Genomic DNA, 20093 nt, shown 5'->3' with positions numbered 1-20093 from the left:
ATCTCCACTGTTGTCATGGCAACAGTTTCACCACCTGGCGCTCAAATCATCATTGTCAGTAAGGGAAATCGTCATTTATCATTTTTTGCTGAATGTTTTTTTGATTATTATTTTTTTTTAACCATATAAAACTCCTGAGAGACAACGTTATGCCCATTTGGTTTTACTGACAACTTCGTATTTTTAAGTGGGAACAGCAACGGGAAGTACTGTAGATAGTGGCTTATCTGAAATGGAACAGTACAGGCAGTGACACACAAAAGAAACGTTTATTTAGTACGCAGAAAAATAATGTAGCATAGGACACAACAGGACCAATGTAAATCTCTGCTCAGTACAAGATCATTTATGTTAAATTGGAATAAATACTGTACATGATGTCATATGTAAATTAAAAAATATATAATTTTTCTATCAAAGGGATTGATTGCCTTGTAGTTCTCGAACTTTTTACACCAAGAACCACCAGAAAAAAGTCATACCTATCCAAGTGGCACCATAATGACCACCATTAAAATATACATTACATAGTAGTGTATCAAGCCTTTAGCTGTTTGTGATAATAAAAAATGAAGCACAGGTTTTATTCCCAAGAAGCATGTATATAATATTATTGTAAACCACTGTCACATTACGCAGAATTTGAACTTAACACTGCACTTAAATATAGCAAAATAAAAACTGTATTTGAGTTGTGATTCAATCAAAATGTATTGCACATACATGACTGTAAAAATTATATCTAAATAAGTTTTTGAAAACAAACATTTCTGAAGATGCAATTGTATTGTACTTTAAAGTGAAATACAACTGAACCAGTCAACAAATGTACTGTATTAGATCAAAACAAATGTAAGACAACATTATTCACAGATTGAACATTTAATCAAGTGATTATTATGCGTACAACTAGAGGGAGCCTACCTACCCCTAGTTGTACTCACCACACTGAAAAACAAATGGGATTTGTTTACTGATAACACAGTGATCAGTACATGTACTGATCAAATCATTTGTACAATGGTTTTTTTTCTTATCCAATGCGTTTGTTGCTCTTTCTCAAGTTATTAAATGTCTTAGAATGTCCTACTTTAAAGTGTGTTGAAAGACCTTAAAAAATAAGTGGCATAAATGCTATAAAAACATGCCCAGGGAGTGTTTAACCCATTACGGACGGGAGCGCATAACCGAGTTTCTACAACTAGAGCCGCGAGCGCTGTTGCGTCATTCTACCTTTAAAGCCGGGAAGGTGGATACATCGGTGTCTTTTTTTAATCCAATTCTCCGTTTCTTAGCCAATTTAATGCATCAGAATATACACGTGAAGGTGTCGCAAGACCGCGGAGGATGTCATGGAATTTCTTCGAGCCGTAGGCAGGGTAATGGCAGACGCCGCCAATCGCCGGGAGCTCTGATAAGTAACGGCAGTGCTATATAGACAACGCGCACGACCAGTGGAACCAGTCGAACGTGATATGATATGGTTTATAGACAATGACGACATTGACATCTTATAACAGAATAGAGAATGGTAATTACCACTCGATTTTTTAAAAATTAAAATACTGCTTCTTTTGCACTGACATGTTATTTTTACATATTTGATTGATACAGTAAATAATAATACATTCTGCCTGTGTGAAAGCCACATAAGTTCTAAGATCTTTAATTCTTTTGGAATTATGTTTCTGTCTGCTACAGGTGCTGAGATATTAATCATTTGTAAGTGTTGAATTTCTGGGAGAACTTCAGGTTTTCAAGGGCAATTCCAAAGGCGACCATAGGTTTTGGGGAGCTGTTGAGACAGGCGCTTAAGTCCTTAATGGGTTAAATGGGGTGTTTCCATATCGCGGAGTTCACTTATTTCAGGGGTTTTCTGGATGTAACCCCTGTGATGGAGGGGGGTTTACTGTATATGTGGATACGGTGAACTAATGACTAGAAAGAAGGTAGCGCTGGAGAGCAGGTGGAAGAGGAAGCTTGTCCACTTGATTTTGTCTCTGTAGCCTTAACTGATGGCGAATGAGGAGTCCACACAAAGCCATCAGGGCAGGGGGATCACCTGAGAAGGAGAGAAAAAATGTCATTTTAGTCACGTCTATTTCATTTCTAGCCAAAGCACAGGACCAGGTAACACTCACGAGTGGCGCCGTTCAGGTATCGGAGTCGAATGCAGGCTCCTCCTCTCACACTGCTCACGGCTGGAAATAACTCCACACCGCGGGGGAGGTTTTTGAACGCAACTCCGAGGAAGTGGCCGTCAACAACAAATCCAAGAGTTCCTGCATCTGCATCCAAGACCATGAGGATGCCTTCAGGAATGGGAAAAGGTGCATTTGGCACCTCCAGACTTGATGGGCCAAGTTGGGAAGACCGTGGCGGGAAGGTCTCTGCCGCTTTGGTGCAACACATTCTCTTCTTTTCTGGGTACGCTCCCTTACTTTGTCTGTCATGCCAGAGCTGATTGCTTTGGAGTTCCCAGCCCCACGACTGGGCGTCCGCCCCCACTAGTACATTGTAACCTGAGGCCTGCAGAGGGCAGCTCGACCTGGAGATGCCTAAGACCGCATGGCTTCCTCTATGGTTGGGCTTCCACATCACCTCCCACACGTGAAGCCCGTCCTTCACCCCCTTTTCCGCCCTGACGCCATCACTGCTCAATTCCACGGGTAAACGTGTCGCTTCTTCCCTGCCGGCAGACAGCAGGAAGTGAGGAGAACAGTGGACCGAGCTCCAGCGTGAGCGAATGTCTCCTGGAGGAACTGGAGAGGAGTTCAGAGTGACCTCGAGGCGAGACGATGTCGGGACGGCCAGAGAACAGAAAACAGAAGAGATGAAAGGAGAATGCTTCTTTGTCCTGCTTTGCAGCCATGTTGACAGTGAGATACCCATTGGGATGAACTGATCTGTTGAGTACCACCACAGAAGAATAAAGTGTTTATTGTTGAACATGGCAAAAAAAAGTATATTTTCTGCCACAATTTCAGCCTTCCAACAGTAGATATTTTCAAATTTATGCTGTCCTCCATGAAAGCAGACTGATTCTATTTGTGTTGAATCAAAATAAAACGTTTGCAAACACCTGCTTTTACTTTGAAAAACAATGATCAAAGTAACCAGTCGCTGAATGGGAGGTTCATGGCTTCCATAAAATTGCTACTTTTTTCCCCCTTGTAAAGCATATAAATTTGTAATTGCAACATCAGGACCTTTCCCCAACAAAATGTGCAACTTTTCAATTTCTATAGCATTCAGGGGTTTAATACCCATAGGAGCTAACATAAGTTAATAGAATACAGCATTAAGGAATAATTATTGGGCAAATCAGTCATTGTTGTTATGGTCTTACCTGTTGTGATTCTGACTTCCGTACGTCCCTGGGCTGTTCGGCGCATAGGTTTACGCCTAGTTGTGTCCGTTAAAGAGCACACTCTTATCGGTCGCGTCGTGCGTATGCACCACCCGGTAACGTAAGTGCCGCCCATGTTTGTCAACGTGTTTTGTTTTGACTATCTCCGTGACAGGAACGGCGGCGTCCATCACCCCGCACTCGTCTGACGCCAAGTCCTGCACAGGCGCAACAGCAAGGACTCGACGGCCCTGACTGACGGACCGGACCGCTTTTGGGGGGGGGGGGGGGGGGGGGGGCAGTACATCTAGCTGCAACAAAATATACGTGAACCAGCTGTGCTATTTAGGATTGTCACGCTAACGTGTTCTGTAATGGACGTAAACAAAAATGGTGAAACACAGGAAGAGGAGCAAACTCGGGCTTTTAATTAACAAAACGAGAAAAATGAAATAAAATCCAAAGCGACTCATGCTGCTCCTCCAAGATGCGCATGCGTGCTGATGAAATATCCCTCAGCTTTGACTTTAAGGCAACATGTTAAAAGCAAGCACGCACAAGAACATTTAGCGTAGTTCTCAAATTAGCACCAGAGGTTTTGATTTGTGCTCATTTTTCCTCCGACCCGCCGCTCATGGATGAATCTTAAGATTTACGGCCGCGCTTGATCATTAATATTTCAATTTAATTTGATTGAAAAACCTCAGGGTTGTGTATTTTATTATTTTTTTAAGTATTTAATTACAAAAATGCGAAAGGAAAACAAGGCACTTTGGAATCACACACAAAAAAAAACCTAACCAAATGAAAGTGCAAATGTGTTCAAATTACACACACTAGCTTACTAGGCATGACAACTGACAGGAACAACAAACCGAAGCGAAATTACACAACAAAGACTGAAAGGAGACAGCGAACTAAATACAAGCAAACTAACGAGACAACGAGGAACACCTGGACAAGACAAGTGGCTGTGGGAGTCATAGGTAGGACGCAAGGAACCCGGTTGACAAACACAGGGGAACATAATAACTTGATGACAGATAACACAAGGAAAACATGACAAAACTAAGATCTAATCAAAACCCAAATCCACAAAACACAGAACATGAATAAACCTATACTGGGATTGGCATTTGACTTTGTCTTTTTTGGAAGGTATGATTTAAAGAAGCTGCATGTTTTATCTGTTAATATGTAAACTATAATCACAAAACAGGTCTTGCATAGCGTCCTTTGACTCCAAAAAAAACTCCAGATGCGATTCCAAATAACGCCACAGTCAGGCCCATGCCACAGAATACATCTGGTCCAACACCAGGGTGACAAAACTCCACCTCTGTGATGTTGAAAGACACAATGAACTTATTGATTGCACAAACTTGTTTCATTTCAGTAATAGAATAAATGAAAATATTTACCCAAAAATGTTGTTTTTGGCCTGTCCAAGGCTGAGTGCTCTACAGTGCAGCCATAAATGTCCCCTTCCTTTGGTATGAATGTCAGTGTTGACAACTTGTGGAATGTGACATCCTCATTGCTGTAATATCGACCGTGTGACACCCCTTCTGACACCTCAATGCCATTTTTGGTCCAGTGAATTTGGATGTTGGGTGGGGAGAAATGATCCACAAAGCAGATCAAGGTGTTTTCTTGATCCATCTGAAGCTCGTCTGCAAAATAGATGACACTCCGTGGGGGGTCTGGAGGGGGCAGATTGGAAAAGGCATCATCATTCGACACATTACAGGTTATTATAGTTCATGAAAACGAATAAAATAGCGAAAACTAAAATTGAACAAACATTTTCGTTAACGGAAAAAAAAAAAGATCAGCAAGATCAATTTTGTCAGTATGTTAAGAATTAAGGAGGTTAACATTTCAGATTTAAAGATTTCAGAAAGAGGGCAAAAATGATTCCTTGTTTTTAACCTTAAAACAGTAGAATGACTGATCAGTTTTTAACAAAATGAATGAAACTGAGACCCTCAGGCTTCACAGTTTCCTTAAATGTAGATGGAATTATAAAGAAGAGCCACCAGAAGAAAGTGTATGATGTCACGAGCAGACAAATCATAATTCTAGTTAATTACATGAATTATTAAATGATAAAATGATTCAAAATTTTCACACCGTATTATCCTCTTCGGCATTGTGCAAATTGGATGGAACTTCGTTTGCATGACCTCAAATACCTCAAACCTACACGAGTTATGTCGATACAAAGAAGCAACCTACTTTTCAAAACTTTGTGGGGGTCAAAGTTGACTCATCCCGCTTTACCTGCAGAAACATCAAAATACTGCACGCAAATTCTCAATTAAAAACGAGGCGATAAAGATGATGTCATATCTAAAAACAGACATGGGAAAACCCATTTTTAACCAGCCAGAGTGCATTTTTCTGGATTCAGGAATGGTGGAACTGGGTCCATTGCCGCATATCAAACAAATCCACTTAAGAAGTTGGCAGCTTTTGTCAAACAAGGGATGGAAGGCAAGACCATCCTAGTTTTATTTAAGATCTTAGAGTTGTATTGCATTCTATTACCATGCACTTTACTTACTCTCTTTCAAAGTCTGCACAGCCCTAATATATTGTAGCGATGGAATATGTTGGAGCGATAGAAATTGAAGCTTTAATGGGGCTGTAAAAAGCCTTAAAGGCTTCTCTTCAACCAAATTGTTTTAACAACGGCATTGTTGTATAATGGCAAAACATCTGCCACTGTCCTAATAATTTCAGAGATAACCGTATGAATGTAGAGGTTTAAAAAAAACAACAATTTACCTTCTATGTCTGCTGGATATTTAACATCATGTTCTGCAAACACCAAAACCCTCTGGCACATTGCGATGTTTCTGGTTGATCTTCTGTATGAAACTATATTGTTTGACGTACTTTGATCCAAACCAAGAAATTTGGGAGCAGTGTAAATGATCTCTTGCCGGTCAAAATCGGTATATGCCAACTCATTGCCGTTGTCTGTCCACACTTCAAAATGTGTGTTGGCAGCGCAGGTTACGGAAATCCAAGTCCTGACAAGAACTGAAACATAACAAATGCTGTGTCAAATCTTAAAAGAACATGCTTCCATTTATATTAACATATCAAATGAAAATGTGCTAATGTAATTCTTACATTGTGAACAAGTGACAAGGAAGTGGAGCATCAGGATTATGGAAATGGAGAGCTTCATATTTAAACTGCAAATCTTCAACTCAATGTTGAGTCGCGAATGAAATATATTAAAGGCAATGTAGCTTCACATCAAATGTGCTGTGAGCATAACTACTTCCGTGTAATTAATGTTGTAAATCAGGTTTATCAACCTGTTTTGGTATACACAGGAAGAACAGATTTAATGAGTGACTGAATTCAAAATAAAACTGAAACATCTTGAATCTATATAGTGCAACATCCATAGTTTGCCTTTTTTAAGAATTGAAGGATGCAGACAGGCACAATAGTAACCAATTGAACTGTATGAATTACTGTATTATGGTTTACAAACATCAACGGCATTTATTATTGCTTGGTTTTAATCTGAGGAACCTATGAGAGGCTATTTAAAAGACACAGTAACTTGCGTTTATGCAGCACTTCCCCGTATTTCCATCATCATCATATTACATACAGTAATCCACCGTGATCTCAACAGACAGAGGTCGAGCCCTCGTGCAGATAGTGAAAAAACGTGGGTAATGTTCAGAATTGCCTATAATTACAGTTAGAACACAGTGAAAATACCACAAAGTATGATAAATATGTTTATTTCAAACCCATCTTGCAAAATTATGTGTTTTTGTGTTTATGGGTTTTTACAGCAACAGCTGTACGTTTATTTCATAATGCACCTCTTTTGGCATTGTTAATTGATGTACTGTATATTGTGAGATGATAACTTAGTCTGGAAAAAACAGGATTGGTTTACTGTAAACAGGGGTTGGAACATTTACACTGATAGCACAATATTTTTGTTGTGGCTCTCTCTCAGCATATTAAATGTTTTTGAATGTGTCAGTCTCATTTTAAATATGTTCCCAGCGGGACCACTAATTGAAACACGGCATTCTGATTAATATTGCGTTTGTGGAATATGAGTTAAGCAGCAAAATCCAGCCCTTTTTAGCCATCTCAGGACGCGGCTATTTTGTCACTTCTGTCGACTGAAAATGACATCACAACTGCTCAGGGCTCAGGTAACGACCAGTCACGGCTCATCTTCAGAAAGGAGGTCAGCCGTGATTGGTCGTTACCTGAGCCCTGAGTAGTTGTGATGTCATTTTCAGTGACAAAATGGCCGCCCCCTGAGATGGCTGAAACGGGTGGATTAACTCTTATTCCACAAATGCAATTTTTATCAGAATGCCTTGTTTCAACTAGTGGGCTTACATAGAACATATTCTTGAAAAAAAATATGTTTGGCTTGACTTCCATTTAAAGTGTGTTGAAAGACCTTGAAAAAAGTAAGTGCCATGAAAACTATAGATAACATGCCTAGGGAGTAATCTCAAGAGTAGATCAACTCAGACTTCAGGATTAGACTCAGAGTTTGATGAACCTGCTTTGTGAAACGGACCACTGTTCGATGGGATTGTCATGCTTTAATGTGGCCTGTAATGGCCGTAAACAAAAACGGCGAAACACAAAAAGAGTTGCAAATTTGGGCTTTTAATTTAAATTTTTTAAACACAAGAAAAGTGAAATAGAAACCAAAAGCACCTCGTTTTGTTGCCCAACTTTGACTTAGAGGGGGTGCTGATGAATATTAAGAAAAAGTGATAAAAACAGACCAGAGAACTAACATCGAAATGAACATAAACATTATTATGATTATTATTAATGTGTTGTTGTTGTTGTTATTTCACTCTTCATGGTGCAGGTGAGTGTTTGCCTCCCGTCCCTCCCCTGACTGCATATCCCTTCTATCACCACTTGTCAACACCCTCTCTTGCCCTGGAAAGAAAAAATAGACAATATCACACAAACAATCAACTAGTGTTTGATATCATCTAATAGATTGCTGTTGTAAATGGGAAAAACAAGCTGTTTTGTTCGGATTACCACAATTCATTGATGCAGATACTCTAATTTCCTGTCAATTTAACTTCACACAGCATGTAAGGTTGAAATAGCATATCAGTTTCCAGACGTCAGAATGAAAATAAAGTAAATGTTATTGTCGTAGTATATTGTAGTAGTGACAAGAAATAAAACCTCTGATCACTTGGGCCGTGCCAGCCTAAAGTAGGGAATGGTCTGATCCGATCGAACTCTATATCAATCCATGCCAAAATGACTGCCACGGTATCAGATTGTTATTATTATCGCTTACCAGGCACATTCCTTCTGTAGTAAATCAGGCCAGCAGATAAAGAAACCACACCCACGATCAGCCCCATTGTTCCCAATATGATCTTATTCCTCACAGACTCCGGCATGGGCTCTGGAAATATGTACCACCATAACACATTATTGACATACTTAACATAGGTTATCTGTTGAAGCTGAACTATTGAACGTCATTCTCCTGAGGTCAAGTGCGATATATGCCATTAACTTCTAGACATTTACAATATGTATAAGGTCAACTACTCGTTGGGTAACATTTTCCAATGTGTCCAATGGGATGGCTGCCCATACAATTTTAATTTCTTGATACAGAGCTGCAGTTTTTCCATTGCAGCACATCGCTTAGTGTCGCCAACTGTAATTTTTTCCACAATGGTCCACTTTAGTCGCGTTCAGCCAGTGTTTAATCCAATCAATACTCACACCCGGAGTGGGATGTGACCTATCTACGTACCCCAGTCATAAATCCTCGGCTTCAGGAGGCTGGCGTGCTCCACCACGCAGCTGATTGTGTCCCCGTGAGTCGGCGTGTACTCCAAGCGCGAGTGCTTCTGATAGAGCCAGTTGCCATTTGGTAGCGACTCAGTGGATGTCACCTCAGATGTAACTTGCTCGCCGTTTTTGAGCCACGTCACCAAGATATCCTTTGGATAGAAGTTGTACACGCTGCAGACTAGGGTCGCTGGGTGCTTGCTGTCCGCCGCCCCCTTGGCTAATTGCAGTCTGACTTTGGGCTCAACTGAGAAAAAGCAAAAAACATCACAACTGACAATAAATAATGATGAACTACAGAATTGAAACGTGTTGGAACACATGGAGAAGAGGAAGTGAATCGTCTCCCCTTTGCAGCTTCCACTCTGAAGAACATACAGTAACATGCGACAGTGAGGTCAGAAGTCACTAGAACCTGAGAGAGGGCATTGTTATCACGTGATCGTCATTGGAATTCCCCTGATGAGCCCCTGATTGATTAATTGATTGATTAAGGAGTATATCCCAGTGCTTCTTATCATATAATCTAATGGTTGGATTACCTGTCTGTGCTAAAATGTCATATGCACGTATGATCCATGTCCTGCACTCTTCTAAAGTTTCTTTTATGCCTTTCAAATAAAAGTCCGTGTTGAGAATATCCACAACTTTCGTTGCTGTCTTTGTGGTGGCAGTAACCTTTCCTACAGTGCTGTTGAATTCCAGATAAGGCATCTTGTTATAGTAGACTCTATCCAGAACAAACGCATCATGACCATCACTGGAGCTCCCATGGCAATGCAGCTGACTATGGAGATATTGAGTGTCTGTAACATAAAAGCCAAAATCAGTGCCTTTAAAAGAATCACCAATAGAATGAAGAAAACAATCATTTCAATCTTAGAGGTAGTTTTAAATCATGTTGAATTTGTCAAGATGAACATTGACTCGTGCATACTTATTGTGATGGATACACATTTATTAAACACACAAACTTCTATATTGTATTTAAATTGCTCTTACCTGCGTGGAAAAACACCAGGCAAAAACACAGTGATAAGAGGATATGCATGGCGACAACTGGAAGAAAACAGAAAGTGAAGCCAATCCATCTGAAAGTTGACAGTTTAGGGCGTGGCTTCTCGTGTTGGTATAGTCTGGATCACATTTACCGTAAATGCATTACCGTTCTAAATGAATGAAAAAAAAAATCCCACCAAACCAGTTGTACTAGCCTTGATGTTTTTAATGTTTTAAAGGTGTATCGCTCATAAACAAATGTGTACATGTTTTTCCAAGTAATAGATAATGTTGGCAGGGGAATGTAACATAGGTTACTGTAATAAAAAAGTGCAAATTACAACAATAACAAAAAAAAAAACACTTCCAGTACACCCCCCCCAAAAAATAACAGTTAGACCAAATAAATTCCAGACAAGAGATAAATTACATATTTTATTTACAGTTTGTTTTTTTATGAGACCAAAAGTAATAGGCATTTTTTACTCTGTAGAGTACATCTAAACTAGTTAGCTGTGCTACCAATATAAAAGCCACAGTGCCAGTATAACCATTTTGTAAGTGCAGACTGGTGTAACAAGCGGTTACCAAACAGCTCGATCAATGAAAACAACAGTCGTTGATAAAAATATTTTGAGAGCTGAAAAAGAAGACCTTAAAACTACCTTTTCCCTTCAACCCCGCAGGGTAATGTCATACACGGGTGCAGGTTCCCCAAGCATCCATCCATCCATTATCTATACCGCTTATCCTCACAAGGGTCGCGGGGCGTGCTGGAGCCTATCCCAGCTGTCTTCGGGCAGTAGGCGGGGGACACCCTGAATTGGTTGCCAGCCAATCGCAGGGCACACAGAGACAAACATCCGCACTCACAATCACACCTAGGGGCAATTTAGAGAGTCCAATCAACTTACCATGCATGTTTTTGGAATGTGGGAGGAAACCGGAGTATCCAGAGAAAACCCACGCAGGCACGGGGAAAACATGCAAACTCCACACAGGGAGGCTGGAGCCGGGATCGAACCCACGACCTCTGAACTGTGAGGCGGATGTGCTAACCAGTCGACCACCGTGCCGCCGGTTCCCCAAGCACATCATTTAAATTTTTTTTAATTTAAAAAAAAAAAAAACCTATGTGGTCCAGTGGTTGGGTACCATTGTTACATGGCACTGTATGCCATGAGGATGTATTTGATTTCTCTTTTTTTTTTTACGTAGTTGGGCCACCCTCAGCTGCAACAACTGAAGTCAAGCATTTTCTATAACTGGCAATTAGTCTTTCACATCTCTGTGGAAATGTTTTGGCCCACTTGTCCAAAACCTTCATTTTGTTTTTTTAAGCCATTTAGAAGTTGCTCATATTTGGTTTGTGTACTCTAAGCCTGAATTACTAGGGAACCCGTTTTACATTATTACATTCGATTATTTTACATTTTATATACTATTACATCCCCCCCCTCGCCCCATGCATGGGAGAACAATGTAAATTCATAATTATTATACCAGACTGCTATTACATCTCTCCCAAAGTTCAACTGTTGGAGGATATCTGATTTGAAAAGATTAACATTTTATTCATGAATATGGAAGCTATAATCACAAAACAGGCGTTGCATAGCGTCCTTTGACTACCCAAAAGACTCCAGATGCCACTCCAAATAACGCCACAGTCAGTCCCACGGCACACAAAGCATCTGGTCCAACGCCAGGATGACTGAACTCCACCTCTGTGACATTGAGAGACACAATTAACTTTATTGCACAAATGTGCTCTTTTTATCACTTCAGTATTAGAATAAATGAAAATATTTACCCAAAAATGTGGTTTTTGGCCTGCTCAAAGATGAGTGGTTCACAGTACAACCATAAATGTCCCCTTCCTTTGGCGTGATGGTCAATGTTGACAACTGGTAGAATGTGTCATCCTCCTTTGGGTAATATCGACTGAGTAACACCCCCTCTGACACTCCAATGCCGTTCCTGGTCCAGTTAACTTTGATGTTGGGTGGGAAGAACTGATCCACAAAGCAGATCAGGGTGTTTTCTTGATCCGGCTGAAGCTCATCTGCAAAGTAGATGACGGTCTGTGGGGGGTCTGGAGTGGGCAGAGTGGAAAAGACATTATCATTGGACACATTAATACTATTACAGTTAGGTACAGAAGTATTTGGACCATGATAAGTAGTCTTTTCGTTCTGTTTTTTTTATTTTTTTTATGGTATTAGTGTAACACCTTTTCCAAAAAGACCAGCCTGACATGAAGTTACAGTGACGTATGCAAGGCAAGGCAACTTTATTCATATAGCACATTCCATGCACAAGGCAACTCATTTATATATTTGAAATTAGTGATCTTGAGGGTATTCAACTTCCTCTACTGAAAGCGTAAAAAAAGAGAACACAATTTACCTTCTATGTCCACTGGATATTTGGCAGCTTCTTTTAATTGCGTCAAAACAACTTGGCAGAATTCGCTGTCTCTTTCTGCGTATTTGAATGAAGTAGCATACTTTCCCAACGTACTTGGATCTGAAATAATAAATTTGGGAACAGTGTAAATGAGTTCCTCCTTGCTGAAATCCATATATGCAATCTCATTGCCGTTGTCCGTCAACAGTTCAGAATGTGTGTTGGCAGAACAGGTTAGGGATATCCAGCTTCTGACAAGAACTGAAACATAACAATTGCTGCGTCACATCATCTCTTAAAAGAACATTCTACCATTTGTATTAAGATATCACATGAAAACATGTTAATTTAATTCTTACCTTGTGAACAAGTGCTGAGGCATTTCAGTATCAGGATTATGGAAGTAGAGAGCTTCATATTCAAACTGAAAATAATCTTCAACTCAATGATGAATCACTAGCGAAAGAAATACCTGAAAGGCAATGAAACTTGAAAGGCACAACAACTTCCGCATTATTAAACTTGTAAATTATGTACTGGATTTTGTCTAGATGGAGGAACAGATTTTTAAGAGGAAGCTCAAGACACACCTTTTTAGTTTGGCTTCCAACAACTTTTAAATCATTTATCTTTTCTTTTGATTGAAGGTCATTTTTTTATCTTATCTTACTTATTTTAGTTCTTAGACTATACTACTGTTCTGTCTTTTAGTTTTGTTGCTCTCTGCCGTTGTCAGCTTTTAGCTCCAGTGTTTCCTCATGGGGGGGCCTCCGCTTTGAGGGAGGGGTGGCTGCCCTTCCCGCGGGGGCTGTCATCGCAGGGACTCCTTGGGTCTGGGTGGCCGGCGGCCTCTACACTTTGTGTGGGGTCCGCCTGTCTAATCCGGGCCCCTACGGTGGTGGCGCCCCTGTGGCCGTGGGCTGTCATTCCCCTCGGCGCGGAGAGCTCCCCTTGGGTACCCTTTCCTCATGTGGTTTCTCTGTGCCTTGTCATGTCTTTTTAACACATTTTATCAGGTTGTGCACTTTGTGTGGGTGTGTGTGAATGATTGCTGATGCACTAATGGATATCTGTCTTGGGTTTGTTGGGAGGGAGGGCATGAACGGATTTTTTTTTTCTTTTTCTAATTATCTATTTATTTCTTATTATAATTTTTTTTTTAATGTTTTGCTTTGAATGTTTTAAAACACTTTGAGTTGCATTTTTATGTATGAAAAGTGCTATATAAATAAAATGTGATTGATTGATTGATTGATTTAATGGGTAAATGAATATAAAATGAAACATCTTAAATCGATGTATTCTTTTGAAGAAAGTGCAACCTTTAGTTTGACTTGTACAACAGTAACCGTTTGAACAGTGTGAATTATTGTGCTTTATAAACATCAACGATATTTGTTATTGCTTTGGTTTTATATAAAGAGCCCACGAGAGGCTATTTAAATGCCCCAGGAAGATGCATTTGTGTGGCACTTCATTGTATTTTCATGCTTCACTGATATTCATCAAAACATGATGGCCTTTCAAATGAGTGAACAAGTTTGACATTCTGCCTAAGGTTTATCCCTATGACGTCCCCGAAAAACCATGTGAAACTGATGCACCTTAGAATTGCTTGTATTAATAGTTTACACTGTAAAAATACCATAAAATATGATCCTAAGGCAGTTTATCATTTCAAACTGATTTTATATTATCCTTAGAAATAAATGGCTCTGATTTTGAAAAAAAAAAATGCATATGATGTGCGCTTGTACATACATATGCGGTAAAGACTCGCCTAACTTTCACTGATGACACAGGCTAAACTTAGCTGCTTGTGACATTTTGTTTCTCAGCCAAGATATGTCACTTCAGTGCACTTCTCTGAGATCAATTTGCCCAGCACCGGTCCAGAGAGCACCCCCAAAGGCAGAGAGGGAAAAAGCACCGCACTTCAGAGGTGCTTTGGGTCACACAGAACGCACTGCAGCCGGCCATTTAGAGCCTGCTTATCCCCTTGTCCCCTCACTGGAGAGAGGTCTTGCCTGTCTCTTCCTCACATCCCAGTGTCGCTCCTCGGCCCTGGTACAGTGCACACATCCAGCCAAATTGTCGTGCCACGTCACGGCAAGGATCCCTGCCCCTCCTCCTCACCGCTGAGCCAGGCTTCAGCCAGCACAGGTGGGGAGGATTCTAATCAGCCCAGCTGCAGCCGCCTTCAATCAAGACGGCTGCCTTCAAAAGCCTGCTGAGGACAAGCAACCAGTGCCTGAACGCTGGCCGTTGTAGTTAGTTTGAAGCTGCCGTGCGCTCGAATCTCAAGTTTATGCTACTCAACTTGGTTATTCCTGCAGAACTCGTGTTACTTGATCAACTGTTAACCACTTTCTATGCTCTCCATCTCTAGACTTCCTCCTTTGGACACTCATGCACTCGACCATTATATGAATTCAGGTTCTCATTAAAATTAATGTTGTGAACTTTTGGTCTGTTTCACTGCTTCTGGGGTGCCCGGCACATTTGGCTATTTTTAATCGCTGGGGTCTAACAAAAATGTCATTAAGCACTTAACTTAGTACTTAACTAAGCTTAACTGTAGTGTCCCGCAGCAGAGGGCGGTCAATGTAATGACAGAGTATCAAACAACACAGGCTATGCATGTTTAAAATAGGTTAAATAAAAAAACATCTACCAGTTGAAATGGTCCAAATCACAGCTTTCTTTGTTGCGTTCCACCATTTTTGAATACTGTTTGGTAGCCTACTGGTTACCTACTTTGGTCCTTTACTTCAAAATACACAAAATTCTGTAGTCTTTAAAATACACTCACCTGCATGGAACCACACCAGGCAAAAACACAATGGTGGAAAAATATGCATGGTGTCAAGAAAGACAAGTGAAGCCACAATAGCGTAGTTGACACTTTTAGGTGTGGCAATTTAGTCATGGATTCAAAGCAACGTTTCTCATGTTCTTATAATCTGGATCTTATTTACTGTAAATATTGTAGCGTTCTACGCGAGTGAAAAAAATAGCTACCAAACATGTTGTACTGACCTTGATGTTCGGAACGTTTTTAAAGGGGTATCTCTCACAAACAAATGTCACGTGTCCATGTTTTAAGTGTTTGTGGTGGTGGAATGCAACATTACAAATATGACTGCAAAAAACATCACCCCTAAAAAAAAAAAAAACATTAAAGTATACTGCTCTCTCCAAAAATAGTAACAGCAAATGAGACCAATTTCTTAACTTGTGCTAATAATTGAAAACATTCAAGTATGACAGAAATTCAAGACATCAAGCAGTTCAGCTTTTATTTACAGGCATTTATACTTTTTTTCGAGTGATCATAAATACAGCAATTGGTGTTTTTTCCCCTTTAAAAAATACATCAACACTACAATAGTTAGCTCTGTAACAAACATGAACACTTTTTATTTTACTCTTGGTGGGGCAGATGAATCTCTGCCTCCCCTCCCCCTTCTGACTGCACGTCCCTTCTGTCAACACTTGTCGACACTCTCTCATGTCCTGGAAAGAAAAAATAGACATAATCACAGCTTCAGCTGGTGTACAATATCATCTCAAATAGATTTCTGTTCAAAATGTGAAAAACAAATCTGTTGAATTACAATAATTAATTGATGCAGCTACTCTCATGTGCAGTAAATTTTACTTTACACAACGTACAAGGTTACGATATCAAATAGGAGTCCAGGAAGTCAGAAAGAAAATAATGAAAATGTTATTACCACTAGTAGTAACAAGAAATAAAATCTGATCACTTGGACCAAGTCCATCTAAAGTACAATTTTTCACCTTCATTTGCATGAATCACTTACCAGGTGCATTCCTTCTGTAGTATATCAGGCCACCAGATAAAGAAACCAGACCCACGATCAGCCCCATTGTTCCCAATATGATCTTATTCCTCTCAGACTCTGGCATGGGCTCTGAAAATATCACCATCACATTATTGACAGCCGAACCATTGACGTTGATTCAACTGAGGTCAAGTTAGGTATACAGTATTCTGTATGTCACGTACTGTAAGGTCTGTTAACGGTGTACCAAAAACGATTTGAATCGGAAAATCGGTTTTGATATACAAAGTTGCAAGTGCATTGAATCAGACCAACAAGACTCGTTCCACTTAAAAATATATCAAGATACTTATTCAATTTCTCTTCTAAGGGCCACTAATGTAATCTGTTTCCTACAATACACAACAACCTCCTAAAAACATGCCCACAGTTTTTCCATTGCAGTGCATTACTTGGTGGTTGGCGAAGTCGCCATCTGTAATTTTTTTACAATGGTCAATTTCAGTGGCATTCGCCTCATCTTAATCTTAGTACTCACACCCGGAGTGGGATGTGACCTATCTACGTACCCCAGTCATAAATCCTCGGCTTCTGGAGGCTGCCGTGCTCCACCACGCAGCTGATTGTGTCCCCGTGCGTCGGCGTGTACTCCAAGTGCGAGTGCTTCTGATAGAGCCAGTTGCCACTTGGTAGCGACTCAGTGGATGTCACCTCAGATGTAACTTGCTCGCCGTTTTTGAGCCACGTCACCAAGATATCCTTTGGATAGAAGTTGTACACGCTGCAGATGAGGGCAGCTGGATGCTCGCTGTCCACCGCCGCCTTGGCTGATCGCAGTCGGACTTTGGGCTCAACTGCGGAAATGGAGGAAAACTTCAAAAGTTACAATGAAATAATGTTGAATTGCAGAACTGAGATGTATCAGAACACATGGAGAAGAAGAAGTGAATCTCCCTATTGCAGCTTTCACTCAGAAGACCACAACATGTGACTGAGGTCAGGTAAACCTGAGAGAGGGCATTGTTAACACACGATCACGGCTGGAGTTCACCCCAAACCTTTTTGATGGGGTTCTGTCATGTCAAACTCATATTAGCCTCTATTTTTTAGCTGGAACAGAAAAGTAGGTTTTCCCTCAGAGTACACTTACAAAAAGTCAAAAATACAATCTAAGTAATCTAGCCAAACCCCCGATTGATGGATTGATTGGTTGATTGAATAATTGATTGATTGATATGTCCCTGTGTTTCTTATCATATAATCTAAAGGTTAAAACAGATCACCTTTCTGTGTTAAGGTGTCATATGCACGTGAGATCCATGACTTGCATTTTCTTAGATTTTGTTGTTGTTTTTTCAAATAATGGTCTGTGTTGAGAATGTGTGCAAATTCCTTTGCTACGTCTGTGTAGCCAATAAACTTCCCCAAGCTACTGTTGTATTCGAGCAAAAGCATCTTGTTAAAGAGGATTTTCTCCACAACAACCGCATCATCACTGGAGGTCCCCTGGCATTGCAGCTGACCACGGCCATATTGAGCATCTGTAACGTAAAAAGCAAAAGTTGGTGCCTTAACAAATATATCGTCATAGTCCTGTGAAAAACACTTATCTCCAATTTTGGAATTTTTTTTCATTTTCACATTAATCTGATGTCTGTAATGTGGAAACACCATTCATGTAAAAATAAGAAAATGAAAAAAATTGAGATAAGTGTTACAAATTCTAAAGTAATTTATTAAAAATTTAAAAGTATATATATTTTTTATGAACATCACTGGGTGGGCAGTCTGTCAGTCTGGGTGGGCCTGTGCCACCCAGCCCCTGACTTCAAGTCTTTTTCATTCTGAAAAAAAATAAAAATAATACTTTGTCTTCATTTAATTTATAACAACACGTTTGCCTAATAATTGTAAGAAAACATTCAGCTCAAAATGTCTGGCAGGATACCTTGAAATGTATACACTGTACCACTTACAAAATTGCGTTAAATTGTGTTCTTAAATCCTAAGCGTCCATATTAGACATTAGGAGTTGATTTTTTTCATGGGCAAAAGCGTTTTATAAAATAAATGAAGACAAAGTTATATTTATCTATTTTTATATAAAAAAAAACGATCCGATCCGTGACTCAAAATCCATGAGCGAACCGAACCGTGACTTATGTGATCCATTGGACCACTAGTAAGTACCTCTCCTGGTACTCATAAGAGTACCGCCTGAAAAAAATTATGTGCATGTATATATATATATATATATATATACATATACATATACACACACTTATACACTCACACACACACGCACACACACGCACACACGCACGCACACGCCCACCACCCCCCCCACACACACACACCCCACACACACGTATACATTTATATTTCCACAAAATTCGGTCGTGTATTTGAAATGCACTCACCTGTATCGTAAAATAACAGGCAAATACACAGCGATGAGAGGATATGCATGGCAGGCAGCACAATTTGTAATAAACCGAAAGTGAAGCCGCAACAGCTGAAGTTGATACTCATGACTGTGGCATTTCAGTAATGAGAGTGAAAAAAACCCACCAGTCTAGAAATTGCAGCGACAAGGCTGCAGTTGGCTTCACTGTCGCATCCCGGTCTGATTAGCTCTGCGTTCCACCTTCAAAGACCGCAATTGTGCTTTCTCGCCTGTAGATGGCAACGATTTCTGCAATTTTGCGTGGGTAAAGACGCTGGTTTTCTCATTTTCTACACTACGGCTGGGGTTTCAAACTCACCTTCTGTGGGGACCACTGGAGATCGAGTCTAGGTCTGACTAGACCGCATCCAGTATTCCACTATAAAAGGGTGCAAGTATACAAAAGAAGTACACTTATCCCGTCTTCTCACTCTTTATTAATAATACTTGTGATTACTTCACTGCATTCAAGACATGTTGGGGAGCCCCTGTGTTTAACAAAAACATTCTGTCTCCTGATTGTCTTGGAATTGGCTGTTCTCATCACCAACTTTCTCTTCGCGGCAAGTTTTGAAAAAGACACGACTGAGACTGAGTGACAGGATACGATACATTACCTTTTCCTTCCACTTGGTGTCACTAAAGTATTATGTTTTGCCAAAAGCTGTTATGAGGCTGAGCTATGGTAACCCATACGTGATTAAAAAACAGGACAAAGACACGGCATAAAAGGGGGGGATCTCACTAACATTCAAGTTGATGTCAAGTAGGGGGTCGCAAATGGTCCCTGCCTTGCGAGTTTGAGACATCTTGTCTACAGTTTTAAAACTACTTAAAATAACTTCACTCCCACAAGATTAGCATCCACTTTGGATGAAATAAATTCAAATGACGGGTTTCTATTGCCACAAAAAGATGGCCATTAGTATTTCACCTGTTTCATACTCTACACCACGATTTTCAATTGAGACCCATTCTGAAAAATCACATTAGTAAAAAAAAAAAAAAAAAAAAAAAGAAGCTCCAAGTGCCCAAAATTGTTGTTTTCAACACAAAGATTACACTCACTTTCGATTAAATCAGTGATTTTGTCAAATCAATATCCGCTTTAGTTGAAATCAGTGATGGTCGAGCCAACTTCTTCTGCTTCTTGGAAAAAAAAATCTCCCATTTTTTAGAATGCCTGATATAAAGTTTTAACTGGCGTTTATGGCACCAACTATAAAAAAAATAC

General features: G+C 40.0%; 4 protein-coding genes across 7 annotated transcripts; all 4 read right to left on the bottom strand.

Moving 5' to 3' along the window:
• Nucleotides 1–250: 250 nt before the first annotated feature.
• On the bottom strand, nucleotides 251–3920 carry LOC147143647 (SPRY domain-containing SOCS box protein 2). Its single transcript, XM_086038806.1, has 3 exons — nucleotides 3350–3920; nucleotides 2142–2906; nucleotides 251–2062 (listed from the first exon to the last, which is right to left on the bottom strand). The coding sequence occupies exons 1-3, from the start codon at nucleotides 3483–3485 to the stop codon at nucleotides 1932–1934; spliced, it is 1032 nt and encodes a 343-aa protein (XP_085894932.1). The 5' UTR covers nucleotides 3486–3920; the 3' UTR covers nucleotides 251–1931.
• Nucleotides 3921–4052: 132 nt separating this feature from the next.
• LOC147143646 (H-2 class II histocompatibility antigen, A-U alpha chain-like) lies at nucleotides 4053–6587 on the bottom strand. The gene is made up of 4 exons (XM_086038813.1): nucleotides 6491–6587; nucleotides 6140–6397; nucleotides 4771–5052; nucleotides 4053–4688 (listed from the first exon to the last, which is right to left on the bottom strand). The coding sequence occupies exons 1-4, from the start codon at nucleotides 6546–6548 to the stop codon at nucleotides 4558–4560; spliced, it is 729 nt and encodes a 242-aa protein (XP_085894939.1). The 5' UTR covers nucleotides 6549–6587; the 3' UTR covers nucleotides 4053–4557.
• A 1420-nt stretch (nucleotides 6588–8007) lies between these two features.
• Nucleotides 8008–18976, bottom strand: LOC147143644 (uncharacterized). The gene is made up of 10 exons (XM_086037780.1): nucleotides 18834–18976; nucleotides 17697–17954; nucleotides 16983–17267; nucleotides 16432–16542; nucleotides 16033–16120; nucleotides 10199–10332; nucleotides 9739–10002; nucleotides 9159–9443; nucleotides 8688–8798; nucleotides 8008–8308 (listed from the first exon to the last, which is right to left on the bottom strand). The coding sequence occupies exons 1-10, from the start codon at nucleotides 18943–18945 to the stop codon at nucleotides 8217–8219; spliced, it is 1740 nt and encodes a 579-aa protein (XP_085893906.1). The 5' UTR covers nucleotides 18946–18976; the 3' UTR covers nucleotides 8008–8216.
• Nucleotides 10618–15531, bottom strand: LOC147143645 (H-2 class II histocompatibility antigen, A-D alpha chain-like). 4 transcript variants are annotated; one of them, XM_086038809.1, is made up of 5 exons: nucleotides 15417–15531; nucleotides 12964–13076; nucleotides 12605–12865; nucleotides 12009–12290; nucleotides 10618–11922 (listed from the first exon to the last, which is right to left on the bottom strand). In XM_086038809.1, the coding sequence occupies exons 2-5, from the start codon at nucleotides 13019–13021 to the stop codon at nucleotides 11792–11794; spliced, it is 732 nt and encodes a 243-aa protein (XP_085894935.1). In that variant the 5' UTR covers nucleotides 13022–13076; nucleotides 15417–15531; the 3' UTR covers nucleotides 10618–11791. The 4 variants fall into 4 exon arrangements, with proteins under 4 accessions (XP_085894935.1, XP_085894937.1, XP_085894936.1 ...); XM_086038811.1 differs by lacking the exon at nucleotides 12964–13076 and having other exon boundaries at nucleotides 12605–12724; nucleotides 15417–15493; XM_086038810.1 differs by lacking the exon at nucleotides 15417–15531 and having other exon boundaries at nucleotides 12605–12724; nucleotides 12964–13787.
• Nucleotides 18977–20093: the final 1117 nt, after the last annotated feature.

This window comes from Filicampus tigris, chromosome 8 (genome assembly GCF_054856515.1).
Source record: "Filicampus tigris isolate MCC_2025a chromosome 8, RoL_Ftig_1.0, whole genome shotgun sequence".
Lineage (NCBI taxonomy): Eukaryota > Metazoa > Chordata > Actinopteri > Syngnathiformes > Syngnathidae > Filicampus > Filicampus tigris.
The sequence above is the reverse complement of the archived record's forward strand: the minus strand, read 5'-3'. Positions and strand labels throughout refer to the sequence as shown.